At 41.1% G+C, this 15,773-nt stretch overlaps 1 protein-coding gene across 8 annotated transcripts in view; it reads right to left on the reverse strand.

The window, feature by feature from the left end:
• DLGAP1 (DLG associated protein 1) overlaps positions 1 to 15,773 on the reverse strand; it is a 634,484-nt gene that overhangs the window by 12,314 nt on the left and 606,397 nt on the right. For all 8 annotated transcript variants that reach the window (XM_048840362.2, XM_048840361.2, XM_048840359.2 and 5 more), the window contains one exon: positions 5,723 to 6,144. In XM_048840362.2, the coding sequence (XP_048696319.1) occupies positions 5,723 to 6,144 (422 nt within the window). The remainder of the gene's footprint in view (positions 1 to 5,722; positions 6,145 to 15,773) is intronic.

Here is a 15,773-nt window from a genome sequence, read left to right on the forward strand (position 1 = left end):
AACTTTTCAGTAAAAAGTTAAGATAGGACTTTATATGAAATATACATTGATTGCATGGAGGTAATGTTGAAAGTCTGTTTATAAGTGAATTTAAAATACACTTTTTGGTGGGGGATGGGGATTTCTTTTTGTTTTTAAAGACTACTTAATAAGTTTAATATTCTAAAATCTCATTCGATAGAGCTGGGGGGAAAGGACTGGCTAGTTGTTTAAAACCTTCACCCCAGCTGATTGTGAGGTGCATGCTGATGTTCTCCGCTGTAACCACTTCTGCTGCAGCTCCTGCTGTATTTAGCCAAGTGTCATTGATTTTCCTACCCCTGGAAAACAAGCAGTCCACTAACACGTTACCAGTCAACAAGACCAACCCTGTCACAGAAGTTTAAAAAAAAGACTTCAAACAAAGCAGGTGAAAGACTGAAAGGAATCTCCCCAGAAGGCAAAAAGTCTCCTCAATAGCTAACTACTAACTTACAATACTTGTTGCTTTTAGTTTTCAAGGCAGCGTGCCTACTCCTCTGACTCAGTCAAAATCTCTAGTGCCAGGAATGGAAGGGTTAAGGTGTACTGTGGTAAAAGAAATAAAAACGCACTGATGCACTTATCTGGCTAAAATCCTGAGCGGCTCCATTCTTGAACACAAGTTTGGGGACAAATACTAAGTGAATAAGAGGAAGTGACAATATATCAGAAAACGACTGATGGAGTCTTAAGCAGCATGGGGAGGTGAGTGTAGGAGGAAGGTAGTATATATAAAAACATTGAAATTGACTACTTTAGTTCATAATGCTACAAACAAAATTTACAAAGCAAGCAGACAAAAAATCCCTCCTGTTCATTAAATCCATCAAGATGCAGTCATAACAGACCCTAGCAACCATTTACTTCTCTTCCAGAATAAAGTGTCCATATGGGAGAGTTATTGTGCAATAGCTATAGTGAAATATTTAATCTGGAATAGCTAAACTGGTCAATTTCCCAGACATGCTCTTAATCTGCTATATTTTCAAAGTGGTCTAGTACATCGAGCACTGGGCAGGGATTCTGGAGACCTAAGTTTTATTTCCATCTTGGCCATTGGCTGCTGGGTGACCTTAGGCAAGTCACTTCACCCCTCTGTGCCTCAATTTCTCTCTGTGTAAAATGTGAATAATGATGCTGACCTCCTTTGTAAAGCGCTTTGAGATCTACTGATGAAAATACCTAGGTATTATTTATAGCCACACAGATTATAAACTCTTTGGAGCAAGGACCATCACTTCTAATGGTGCCAAGTACACATTTTGGATGATACATAAATAAATGCAGGGGTAGAGGAGTGAAAATGCAACCCCCTTCCCCCACGCAATAAGACAAAAAGTGGAGTTTGGTACATCTTGAAAGGAGTTTGCCTGCATATGTATCAAAGAGTAACAAGAAATAGAAAAAAGTGATAAAGAAGTAAAATTGAGGTGATGTGAAAAGTCATAATATGATGAGGGTTTTTCAAAAATATTATTTGACCTCTAAACACCAACCAAACTCTTTGCACTTTGATTATGATGGACCTCAGGGTCTAACAAAGAAACCACTTTGGGACTGTGGTTATAAAATGCCACATAAAGAATGAACACCTGATGTTTACAGTGCTGTTGTAGTCCTGTTGGTCCCAGGATATTAAAGAAACAAGGTGGGTGAGGTAACATCTTTTACTGGGCCAACTTCTGTTGGTGAGAGAGGAAAGCTTGCCTCTTGCACCAACAGAAGTTGGCCCGAATAAAATATATTACTTTCTCTCTAACACCTGACAGTTAGTCAGGGGGAACAAGCTGGATAACAGAGGAGACTGGCTGACTGCAAGGCTGAGCATCAGGAATAAGGGGAGGGAACAGTGGCAGAAAATAAAATGGACCAAGACTGAGGTTTGTGTTGCAGATGTTAGCTGTGCACTGTGCATATGAAAGAACCCTGCCATACAGATGGTACAATCCATTTCCCAGCCAGGATGGACCAATATTTAGCCTATTTGTGTCAACAGACTTGCATTTAAATAACTCAGAGCATGACAAAAGCCAGGAAATTCAAAGTTAATGCTAACACTCGTGTCCTTAGTCAGCTATTAAGGAGAAAAGAAGCGGAATGAAACAAGCTAAGGACTGATTCTACAACCTTATACTGAGTAGCATTTATTATTGTGAGTGATCTCATTGGAGATTAATGGCACTATCTGGATGAGTAAGTGCCACTCAATATGAATAAGCATTCCAGAATCAGGCCTTCGGTCCTTTGATTTACCTGGTTTTTTTAGTGTGACTGACAAGTTTTCTAGTTATAGTATTTTGTAGCCCATGGATATTTCTCTTTTCTTTAAATCTTTGTACACTGGCAAGGATAACATCTGGGACCTGGCTCTTCTGAGACTTTGGGAAATGGGCTGGTGTAGAGGGAACTAGTCGGGGAGAAGAGTTATAGAAAAGCAGAGTACGCAGAAGAGCCAGGGAGCTGTAGGAATAACTGATTATTTTATTTGCTCATAATTAGGACTACAGGAATACATCTGAGGGACAAAGAGAAATCAGTGTTTAGTTTTATTTTCTCATGCATAATCACTTGCAGAAAGAAGAGTCACTCCTATCTCTCTCCAAACTTTCCTCCCTTTTGTTCCTGAGCTTCCAATTTCATACTTCGTTTAAAACAAACGACTAAAACTTTGAAAGCCCCACATTAATTTGTCACAGTTTGTTGCCTTTGCTTAGCAGAAACCCTAGATTTGAATACAGGGTTACTACAGATTTGAGGTCAACTTTTATGTCTAAACAAGCCCAAAGGGGTACAATATACATGCTAAGTGATAAGATTGATGATGGGCACAAATTTTGTTAAATTCCTTTGTTTTCTTTCTTAGTCTTTCATTTGTTGGGTCTGACTCATCTCTCCATTACACCAGTATTACACATCAGACCCACTGTTTGCTTTGGAGAGTCATCTGAAAGTTTATGAATCAATAAGCTACACTACTTCACAAAGATGAATGGAGATGTTTCTTAAGATTAATGAAATCAAATTAATTTTTGAAACTCTACGTGAATTCAGTATATGGCCCAAGGATTATAGGAATGCTTTTGTTTGTACCCACAACCAGCTGCAAATGTGCCTTGAGATCATATTTCTATTGATTAATACCAGTGTGAGAGGAGAATCTGGCCCATTTATATAAGGTTTGTCAGAGTTTGTTGTGTGGTAGGGTCAGTTAAAGGCCTGATACAAAGTCAATTAAAATAAATGGAAAGAATCCCATTGACTTCAGTAGGCTTTGAATCAGGTCCATGCTTAGGTTTGCATGCTTACTTCCAACTCTTTCCTTTCATCAAGAGAAAGCTCTAGAATCATTGCTGAATTCACAAAATAGTAAAATATGGTGAAGGAGTATCTGGTGTCCTGACTGAAAGAGTGAGTATACAACGATAAAGTGATATTAATCTGCCTACTACATATGCTACAGTTTTGTGAGGAAATGTCTTCAGATAAAACCAGCAAATTTCATACAATAAGTAGTTTATGACAAGAAAGTGGGGCAAAGACATATTTATGTATACTGGTATTTCTCCCTTGAATGACTGAAACCCTAACCAGTGTTTTTATACACAGCAGTAGACTGCATTCCTAGCTAGAAACATTCAGTCCCATCTGGTAGATTCATTCCCAGTTAGATAATACCAAACGTATCTATGTAACATACAAGCTACTGTCAAATAGCAGCGAGCCGTCTCCCAGAGACAGCTGTTTCACACAAGGGCTGCATTGTCTGAGAGAAGCTTGTATCATTTTACTTCAAGTGCTGAGGGAACAAGCATTCTGTCAGCTGCCATGGCATTGAAGAAACCTCGCTCACTGCAGATTTTCATTATTTTGTTATCAGGCCAAAAACACACTGCAGACTGTCCGAGTTGAAGGTTGAAAACAAGAGATGCATTCCTTGTTCTACTTACATTTTATCAATTACAAATCCCCTCCTTCTCTGAAGCATTTGTGTGTGTATGTTTGTGTGTGTGTATGAAAAAGACATGATTTGCTTCTGAGTTTCCAACAACAAGCTTTTGTTCTCAGCACAAGTGAGCCGGCTACTGTGGCCCTCACCATATGCTTTTATTTGGCTTCAGGTAGAATAGGAAACTCTGTCCTGCAGTGGAATGTCAAACACAATGTCCTCAGGAAGCAGCTGTCACATTCAAGAATCGTAGATGACATCACAAAAGAAGCCAGTAACTCACTAATGATTGTTAAACAAGGTTGACCCCTTTACCCCCTGTAACCTCCACCAAAACCAGGAAGTGACAGTTAATAAAGAGGTAGATAAATAATCTGCAGGATATGTAAAATGTAATTTTACATGGAGGCAATAGTAGAGCCTACATAACTCTTACCTTACTCGCCCCAAATTAGAATTTTTCCACTGATTGCTAAAAGTTTTAAGATGTTATAACTAAAAAGACAATGAAACACATCAACAAAGTTCTCATTAAAAGCTGTGTATAAATTAGCCTTAATAAATTCAATTTCCCCACTTGCCCTACATGAGTAATTGTTTTGATGGGCAAGTAAAATATCATTAGGTTTTTCAATTATCATCAGTCATTATGGTAACAAGCAGGCCAAGTATATTTTGTGATTGGACTGATATTCATTTTTCCCACATATGTATGTGTGCACACACTTTTCAACATAACCCCCACAGCCCAGTTCATGGGTTTTATCGTCTGCATACCTACAGGGGGTAATTGTTCCATTGTGGCATGTCTCCTGTGCAAATTACTGATAATATATATTAAAGATGAAACCCAACCAAAACCCTGAATCCAAACACACCTCAAATTTGGGAAGTTTGGATCTGCCGCTGGAAGTTGTGGTATGGGCTCCAGTTTTTTGGATCAGTGGAATGGGTAGTTATATCCTAGCGTTAAGGTTTTGGTAACACTTTTTTTTATAAACCCATTTTCAGTTGTTTACTACCTTGCCAAATTATAACCATTTGGTCTGAAATTCTCCACGGTGGGTTTCTACATTGGGTTGAATAGTTTCAGTAACAATAGTTCAGCCATTTCTGGGAATGAGGCTAGGGAAAAATAAATAGGTTGTAGTCTGAGTGTGCCAAATCTATGTGTTGTGTGCCTTGAACTCACAATGTTGTGTAATATTTGCATGTGCAAAATTAGAGGCCACATTATATACCTAGTGAGGGTCACAGAATATGGGGAGCCTGCAATATCCAGAGGACCAGCTCAGTGGCAGGAAATCAGCTGTGCAACTCCCATTTAATCTAAAGTTTATCATATAAAGAGGAGCATTTAGCCGTGACTCTTCACAGCATCACATATAGAATAGCGCAGAAAAATTATTTCATATGCCAATCCATACACTGTGGATGTTTATCTAAATAAGGCCCATATTTGTCATCTATACAAATGTACACAAGACAGCTTAATTTCCATCCACGACCTCTTAGGAACATGGTATCCAAGGAAACTATTATGGCCTGACTTCCAGAGCTGTCCCAACTTCAAATGGAGTTGCAGGTACTGGGCACTGCTGCTAACCAGGCCTATCGTCTGATTATTGTGCAGATAAATGGCAAATTGCCTTATCAGACCTCATAGGATTCAATGGAATGCTGACTTCAACAGGCTTTGGATCAGGTCTGAAATGACTATTTTTAGCAGTGATATTATTGTATTCAGTTACTTACTGTCTTCAGGTAAGTTGCTTTCCTGTTCTTCTCTCTCCATCTGTTGGCACCAGCCCTCCATACGATCTCTTTCTGCCTGAAGAAGCTTCAGAAACCAGTGCCCATCTCTATGACAAACTGACCTTTGAACAGCCTCCAGAGTATCTTCAGTTATAGAATCAATCCAGGGATCCGGAGGGGGTAAAATTGAAGGATCAAAATCTGTATCAAAGTCATCATCTACTGCACATGCATGATAATGGTTTCCTGACCCCTGTATGCTAACAGTGGAGGTGCTTGCATCTCGGGAATATTGTCTTGATATTTGCCCAGTGAATGTACTGTCCTCCTGAGGGTCCACTGATATTTCAAAATTCTCATGGAAGTCCAGGTCTGCTTGCACAGCTGCTGTTACACTATTAGATCGCGTAAACCTGCGGAAGCTTCAAAGAACATAAAAACAAAATGCTTAGTGTTAAAGATATTTTCCTAGATAAATATTCCCAATGATAAACTGGAAATACAATAAAAGATGATATTCTAAGATTCTGCCTCTCCTTGCATGGACTGAGGGAATGGCAGTCCCTGCTATAGATTTTAAATAGAAAGACCGATTTCTTTTTTCATAATATTTATCAGCATAGATTTTTTTCTTAAAACAAACATTTCCCGCCCTCCCCCGCCCCAATTATGATTTGAAGTTAGTGTTTGTGATGGTTTTTGGATTGACAGGCCTGGAGACTAGGCCAAGATTTTCAGAGATAACTATCGACTTTGGGTGTCCAATTAGACTAGAAACTTTAAAGGAACCTGATTTTCAGGAAGTGTTGAACTTCCATTCTCTGACTAAGACTTCCTTTAAGATGTCTTAAGTGGGCTCCCAAAAACTGAGGCAGCCAAAATTATTAGTCACGTCTGAAAATCTTGACCTGAAGTTCTCTATGCACTAAGCAGGCACAGCCGGAGAAGTGAGAAACCATGCTTCACCGGTCAATATTATCACCTGTAGGTGCCAGGGTAGTTCAGTGTCCATGTACATTCAGTCCTTGCCTCTCTGCTGAGATTGCCAATAAGCTATGACCATCAAATTAATAACATAAAGCATTTTTATGAAGGCACAGGTAAGGAAAAGTCTTTTCGGCATAAATATTCTATATGTTAATTTCTAATGTATCTCAATCATGAATAGGTTAATTTACTTCTTCACAAAAAGTCATTATTGCCAACTCTCATAATTGTATTGCAAGTCTCACAATATTGTTTTTTTAAGGGATTCTGGGATTTTCTAATTTCCTCCCTCAATATCACAATCTTCTGCCCATATCCATAATGGCCACCATCTCCCACTATTGTCAGCCAGACTAAAGCCACAGGCTACCCTCTGCAAGATGGTCACCATGTCCTAAGATTTGTAGATGACAATGACGCTTCCCTCAGCAAATATGGCCTTCGTCTCCTATTGTTTCTAATAGGGCTGAAGCCAGGTTCCTCTGAGGGAAGAAAGCAGCCCTTTAGTCAGCATGTAAGGGAGATGGGAGAATATGGAGATACCAGGAATGGGACTGTTGGGGGAGGAGGAACGGGGAGTGTGTTGAGGAAATAGTACAGGAAACTATGGGGAGTCAGAGAAAGGCCAGGGCAGGAGGCAGACTGAGGTTAAGTCTATACTACCTACTACTGTTGATGAGGTATGGTACATGTAGCTACACGCTGCAGTGAAAAACAGGCTGTGTTCACACTGCAGTGTGTAGCTACATGGGTCAGTGAAAGACTCTAGCAGCCTGGAGGTAGCGGAGAAAGGCTTCAGCCGCTCTCTGCCGTGAGAGCCTTTCACTGCGGGGAGGAAGAGGGTCTGGCAGGGGAAGGAAGTGGGGAAACACCATTGCTAGAGCCTTTTACTGCTGCCAGAGTCCTTCCCTGCTGCAGGGAAGGGCACCAGAGAAAGATGGTGAGCCTTCCCCTGCTGCCTCTTTGCCAGAGTTTTTTCCTGTGGCGGGAAAAGACTCCAGCAGGAGGGAGGCAGTAGGACACTATGCAGCTGAAAATAACAGTGTAGAGAGGGAGGCACTGCTTGGGCGAGCAGAGAGCTGTGTAGGCTATGTACTTGAGTACATACCCACAGCCTTCTCAGGCACGTCTTTACTTGCCTAAGCCATGCATCACTGGCTACACTACTATTTATACCCATGCTAGGGGGGCCTGCGCATATGTACGCGCCGTGCTCCCAAAAGAAGCATGCAGTGTAGACGTACCTTGAAAGGGGATGCAGCAGGAGAGCGTGAGAGGCAGGAGGCAGACAGAGAGGGTACAGGAGAATGTGGGGGGAAGAGGCAAACTGAAGGGGCAAAGAGGAGCGTAAGGGGCAGGAGGCAGACTGAAGGGTTGTAGGAGGCAACTGAGTGTGTTGCAGGAGAATGTGGCATGGCAGAAATGGTGAATATGAGGGGTTGTAGATTGTGAAGAGAAATGGAGGGAAATATAGGGGGTCAAGTGAATGTTGTGAGTAGGTGAGGTCTGGAGACCTGTGTGGGAGCACAGAGGAAGAAAGTAACCGGGGCAGCTGTCTAGCCTACCTCTTTAGGGAGGAGAACAGAGAGCGGTGGAATGATGAAATAAGTAAAAAGGATAACATTTAAATTAATATAATTAGGCTTCAGAGTGAACGTCCACCTGCAATGATTAGAGACAGTTCATACCTCTCCACACTGCTAATTCAGGCTGTCTGCAATAGTGTCTGTCTGAATCTGCATTAGTTTACACTTGGTTCACAATCTGACAATAATCTCTGCAGCCATAAATCCTTTTGCACAGCTCCAGTGATGCAAAGTAGCCATAGAGCCCTGCCCCCCTTAATTAGCCAAAGGTAAGCCAGGTGTACCACCTCTCTATTGTGGGAGAAGTGCAAAGCAGCAATAGTGTACTGGGGAATCCAGCCCTTAATTGTGTTTAATGTAAACATAGATTCTGGAGTACAAGATGGCAATTGCCTCCTGCTCCTCACTCCCTTTCAAAGAAAGTATCTGCTTTCCAAGCTACTGTCAGCTAGCCCAGTTTGAACCCTACCCTTCGAAGACCATGGCTCTATTTTCAGGCCTAGCCTTCTAGCGGGTGGGAATACAGGAGAGGCACTAGGCTGGACTCAGACCTCATTTTCATTTGTTCTCATTTTCATTCTCTTCTTATTGCTCCACTGAAGAGTGAGTCCAGATTTACCATATGTAACTGAGAGCAAAATCTGGTCAAGTGTATTTAATCCCTGGTGGAGTGATGGATGGGAGGATGGTGAGGGAGAATCTTGCATCATTTAATAGTGATCATCCAGGCAAGGAGCCTCACTGACAGACTTAGAAGAGAATCCTCTTTAATCCTACTGGAGCAGAAGAAGAATGGCTATTGATATGAAGCTTTGAGAGAGGCACAACAAGGCAAAATGGGAGTTGGGAGGGGCTCCTCAATACTAAAACAAGACACAGGGTTCTGCAGGAAATTGTTAATGGTACCTGTTGTGTTCTCAGTAAAACAGATTTGTGTTATCTGCATCTGTCAAGCTTATTATAATTATAGAGACTTTTTTTTACATCATACAACATAATGTTTTTAATGAAGCAGCTGCTTTTGTGCACTTGTTTTGAAAAAGGTTGTTAGGTGGTGCAAAAGTCAGTTATCCAATTAAAGTTTTACATGATAGGCTCCATTTGCACTGACAAACTACAAAATATGATGTAGACAGATCTCTTCAGTTTTAGGTATTTATTTATTCTTTAATAAGCAAAATTCTTTCTTCACATTTTCTCACTTTATATTTCTTATTACTCCCCTCTTCCTGGAGTGGCCACCAACATATACAAACGCACACGCAGACACACACACACAGAGTCCCCTTTTAGTTGTTCAGTCAGGATCCACAGATAGCAAGACAATTTTTTTTAAAAAGCATTCCTCTTCTAATGATAATTAATATCCTGGGACAGCAATCATGGGGGAAAGCAATTCCTTTAATATGGACAGCACATCTTCCCCAGGCCCCTCAGGAGGTCTCTTGTGACTTCACCACAGTTTGTGTGTCTTAGGGCTTGTCTACACTTACAGCGCCGCATGGGTGCCGCTGTGCCACTATAGTGCTTAGTGCAGATGCTACTATGCCAACAGGAGAGCTTCTCCCATCAGCGTAGGTACTCCCCTTCCCCAAGAGGCCATAGCTATGTCAACAGGAGAAGCCCTCCCATTGACATAGCACTGTCTACACCAGGGGTAAAGGTTGGTATATCTATGCTGATCGACGTAGTTATACTGACGTAAGTTGGTAGTGTAGACCAAGCTCGAGTCAGATGCTGATATGCTTCTTCCTTAGTGTCTGTGCGAACTGAATGACTTTTTGAACTGCAGTTAACAGTCTGGCTTTCCAATATACAACAAATCCCACGTGTGAAAACATCAAGCTCTGCTTACCAGGACGATATATTGCCAGAGGCACCACATTTTAAAACTTTCAGGAGTACATCCTTCATGTTTTCCATATGAGCTGGTGCCACCAAACACAGACTCCGCTCAACATATAAAAGAGAATGGCCTAGTTTTGCTTGCCTATCTAAGAAGAACAATGCTATAGACTTGCCTAACAGACTGTTCTTGGCACTGGACTGAGTAAAGGCATCTGCCTTCAGAAGAAAAATGACTTGTCAACAGAATACAGCATCAGGTTAGAATTAAATAACTCAGAGGTTATATCTACGCTTAAACTGCCACACTCACTACAGCAATGGGAGGGGTTCTCCCTCTTTTGCCATAGTTAATCCATCTTCCTGAGAGGCATTAACTAGGTCAATGGAAGAACTGGTCCGTCACTAGCGCTTCTGTCATCCACCCTAGTGCTGTCTACACCAGGAGTTAGGTGAGCTTAACTATGTCGCTCAAGGGTGTGGATTTTTCACACCCCTAAGCGATGTAGCTGGGTTGACCTAACTTCTTAGCGTAGACCTGTCCCAAAGAAATACAAATTAATTGCATGAAAAAGGCTGTAGATGGAAGGCATTGCCTTTGTGCCCAGAGCATACCTATACAAACTGCCTCAGCTAATATTTGTTTATTCCTGAAAGTAACGTCTGTCCTCCACCCATTTCTAAGATGTTCTATTCTTACAAACTACTATCTGTATCCAGAACCTCTCTGCTTATGTCAATTAGAATTCCATGCTGCATACATGACTGCATTACAGTAATACAAATAAATAATAATATAACAACAACAACAATAATGCAGGAGAGTTTCTACAGCTAACGTGCAAAGTTTACAATGTCTTTACGCATACAGAGCATTCACAACTAGTTAAGTCTGGAAAAAAAAGCTTTCGTAAATTGCTGACTGTTAGAGTAAGGATCTAAAAACATGAACTCATGGACTTGCCTCTTCCCCTGCTTTTAGATTCAGTTCTTTCATGCTCGTTTGTGCCCTGCAGGCATAAGGTGTAATAATTACAACTTTGGAGAACAACAGATATCTGGCCTAAGTGCAGAAAACCATGAAACCGCAGACTGGATAAACCAGTCTGGGGCACAATACAGTGTCTGTTCTGAACAGCAACAGCAGGGCCAGTCGTTAGTATTCATCTCTCTGCTGCTTCTTTGTGTTCCTTTTGAGAAACATGTTTACATTTCTACTGCAAGAGGTTCCAAAGCATCTTACAGATGGCAACTCACAAAGGCACTTCTAATAATTTCAACTGGCTTCATTACGTACCTATTGGTTCTGTTGTTTCTTGTATTGTGCTTGTCTGCCAAGGTTATGGTGATGCTAATTAAACAAAGCAAGTTGTGGAAAAGGCTAGCAGATTCAATATCATTGACATGTGTGTCTTGTAATGGCAGGATCCCGAACCATATATCTTCAAGATTCATGTCATATATAGGTAATAGACTAACGGGGCTATCAGGTTATGGAATCTTTTGTTTGTAACTATCTTTCTTCTACTCCTCTATTGTTGTTCTATGTTATTATGATCTTTTAGAATTGTTCAGTGAAACGTTTTCCACTGACAGAATAAGTGGGGACAGACAATGCTTCAGATCAGAACCAAGTCAATATGAATCCTAGCACCTTAGCTGAAGTACAGATGGAGATTTCTCACCTAAAGATCTAAGATTTGAGAAGTTTGACTTGCAACAGAGGAACAACAGACTACAAACATAAAACAATAAAATCCAATAATCTGCTGACAGATTAATTTTTGGGTTAAAGCGACACAAGAAGGAACCCATGTAAGTTTGTTTTAATGTTAATGCAACAGCATCTAAGCTAAATTAGATACTAAGTGAAAAAGGCAGCATAGGAAGTATTGTGCTCCACAAACTCATAAAAGCCAGAGTAAAAAGAGGGCTCTCTTTCTTTTCTTCTCATAGCATTTAAAGCAATTGTAGAAGTCTTGGTCGATTTTTCACATTTTGCTGAAAACATTTTGCTCTGTAATTTAGCCTCTTAGAATATGTTATTGTTCTATTTTAGTAGGTTAAAACCCCCCAAACCAAAACTGAGATACTATTCCTTAATGTGAAAGAGTCTCCGTGTACATAGTTGATAAAATCTAATGTACTAGACAGAGCAGAAGTGTATCCAGGGGAAGAGGGCACCTTTCCCTGGCCTGGAAAGGTGGGAAGGCACTTATGTGGGTGTTTAACACCCCTGTTTTGCCCCAGGACAGTATTCTTGGTCAACCAACTATGATTATTTCACTGGCTGCATGTCTCTTTCTAATAAACCATTTATGACAGGCTTACATCCAACGAACTAATGATAGTTATCAACTTAGAATGTGAATGAGAGGTATGGGAATGGCATACCATAGGGATAAAGATAGGGAGGGGATACCATGGAGGCCTAGATCGGGCTGGAGGGGACAATGTGAGGGTCGCAGAGATAGGGAATTACCATTGAGCAGTGGGACAGGTGAGGGCACTGCAGCTGAATCAGTCTAGAACAGTACTAGTGAGGATGTGGAACAACGCTTAAACCAATTCAGAATGGCTAGTGTGGGTGCACGGAATAGCTTGTGCTTCAATTGGTTTGATACAAGTAGTTGAAGCACAAACAATTCAAGTATTTGGTGTAGACAAAGCCTTAGAGGTGGTCCCTTCAGGTGAAGATTGAGTCACAGGTGAACGGAAAGATCAGGAGAGGAGTAGAGAAAATGAAAGACCACAAAATAAGTCTCCATGAACCTGATCCAGCCTATAAAAATGAAGACAGCAAGGGTTTGAAATTTCCCCTTAAATGAGTGAGTCATCTGAGGATTGGGGGGATGTAGTTAGCAATGATGGGTGGGAAAGGGTGAGGGGTAGGTGAGTAACTGCAACCAGTTCATAAGGTTACACATGATCATTGGACATGTGAAAAGGTGGACAAGGCATCTATATTTGAGCGACATTGCAGAGCTGGGGCTTGGGAGCCAGTATGAAAGAGTTATGATAATAAAGGGGAAAGAGGACACAGAGTTGAATAAAAAGCATAACAGATTTGGACCCAAGGCATTTTTGAATATGGACAACTTTGCAGAGATAATGATGAGGAAATTTATAAACACAGGTAGTGTAGGAAGAGAGCTGTGAGTAAAAGATGCATTAAAGGTACATATAGTGGAGGTGAATGGAAGTCTGAGGCCTCTTCTACAGTTAAAAATTAGAACAACCTACATCACTCATGGCTGTGAAAAATTTCATGCCATGAGTAGTTAGGTGAATTGAATAGTTAGGTCAACCTAACTCTTGGGGTAGATGCAGCTATGTCAATGGAAGATTGTCTCTTGGAGAGATGGATTTATTACATCAAGGAGAAAAACCCCTTCAGTTGGTGTAGGAAGCATCTGCACTATGGTGCTGCAGCTGTGACACTATAGTGTAGACACTACAAGAGGAGGAAGATGGAAGGGATAGAGCTATGTGTTGAGGATGCTCCCCTTCTGTAAAAGAAGCACTTCTGTTTTTTGAGACATTGAGATGGAGAAACTGAGACAAACCCTCCTGTTTCCTTGGTCCAGACACAGAAGGTGAAGAAGGAGGAGTCATTAAGGAAATAAAAAGACATGTAGAGATGAGTTTCATCAGCATGGAATGGTGGTGAAGATTGAGGGTAGCACGCAGTAAGATGACCAAGGGGAACAAAGTAGATAGAATGAAAGAGAGGGTTGAGAAATTATGGATCTTGTAGAATGCCACAGGGGAGGGCTCTTGATGTAGAGGAAGGCCAATTTTGTTGCTTCATGACATATGTTGATTTGGCTGGTGCAATTCTGTTGCTTCACAACATACGTTGATTAATGATTCGATTAATATATCTATCCTTTTAGAGTCAGTCTTCTACGGTATTTTTTCTTTCAGTGCCCTGGAAGATGATTTCTTTAACAGGTTTATTTCTTTGTCATGTATCCATCTGAAATGAGTTCTCTGTGTTTCTGCAGATGTTGTGGTTTGGGGCCAGGAAGAATGCACTCCATTTACAAGTCTATCCTTTAAGAGATATTCATTAAAAGTCCTCCCCTATGTTAACAAAAGGCATAGGAATCCAAATTGTGATGATAAGCCCTTTGTGTCTTGAGTGCACTCATTTTCTGACTATTAGGTTGCTGTCTTTTATCAGTCAGTTCATTTCTGGAAGTACATGATGGATTACTATTTGCCATTTTGCTCAAAACAGCAGCAGCTTCAACTTTATCAGCAAGAAATCCCAAAACACAGCTGTCCTTAGGTAATGCAGAAATAATGCTATCTCAGTATAGACCTTGACAGGCAAATCCTATCTCTTGATTTTGCTCTCTAGAACAATAAAAACAGCAACAGAAAGAATACTGCTTAAGTAAGGTATTTACTATCAGTGGTTGGCTTATTTTGGACACTTATTTCTTTTGTGCTTGGGGAGGAGTAGGGTGGCTGTCATCACCTATTTAAATGCGCTAATTTACTTAACACTAGAAAAGCAGTGGGGGGTGGAGGCTCAGGATGCGTATGTAAAGGAATGTCTTCCAGAAAGAGGTGTTTTAACAGTTCATGAGGATCTTGCTTAGCAACAGCATAATAAGGTCACTACAGTTCAGATTTCCCCCCTGAAGTCCCCTTAACCTTTTAGAGCCACAACAGAAATGCTCAGGTAGAAGATAATGACATGCTGGTCTATTTAACAATTATGTAGGTGATTTGGTTATCATCTTAGCAAATGTGCAACAGTCAAATATAGAAAATTAGTGCTAAATACTTTTCTGACCCACTCTCTACTACTGTCAATGGGCCAAATCCTGCAGACTGTAGGAAAGTGCCAGGCCCCAGCTGGAAGTGGTTCATAGAATCATAGACTATCAGGGTTGGAAGGGACCTCTGGAGGTCATCTAGTCCAACCCCCTTCTCAAAGCAGGACCAAATATTTGCTGGTGGGAGGGGGTTCCCCATCATGGAGAGTCTGCTCAGGGGAACTATTCTCCCACTGCCTGGAATGAAGCAGTTCTTCACAGTGCTCTTTAGGTTACTGCCCAGCGGCTTTTGGGCAGAGTGGCCCACGGAACCAACCAAAACTCCCCACTGAAAGGGGATCATAGGGACTGTGTCCGCCTCTGCAGCCGTGGCAGTAGAGCACCTCCGCTGGTGCTCCATGTCCTGAGAGGAAGGAGAAAATTCTGCCCCTCACCCAACCCTCATATGAAACCCACTGAGTCAGGTTTGTGCAGGGATCAGGATTTGCCCTACATGTTTGGTTGGTCATAGATTAAATGTACAAGGTAAAAGTCACTTTGGCAATTTCGCAGAGATGAAGTGCACTTCAGGCGGGGGGGGGGGGAAGCATAAATGCCAGAGGTGGGTTTCTTTATTTTTATTTCAAGCACTAATTTAATAAACAACTCTAGAAGAGATTCAGGTTTTATAAACTGACGTTTTACTTTAGGTGTCGCAAAACAATGGGTTACAAAAAATCTCAGTGAAGGATAATTACTCAAAATTTTATGGCTCTCTGAAGTATATAATGTTTTTCATTTAACTCTCCTACCATTCCTGAAAAATCAGCGAGACACAACACTGAATCATACTCAACTTTCCAG

This window comes from Caretta caretta, chromosome 2, assembly GCF_965140235.1.
Source record: "Caretta caretta isolate rCarCar2 chromosome 2, rCarCar1.hap1, whole genome shotgun sequence".
Taxonomy (NCBI): Eukaryota; Metazoa; Chordata; order Testudines; family Cheloniidae; genus Caretta; species Caretta caretta.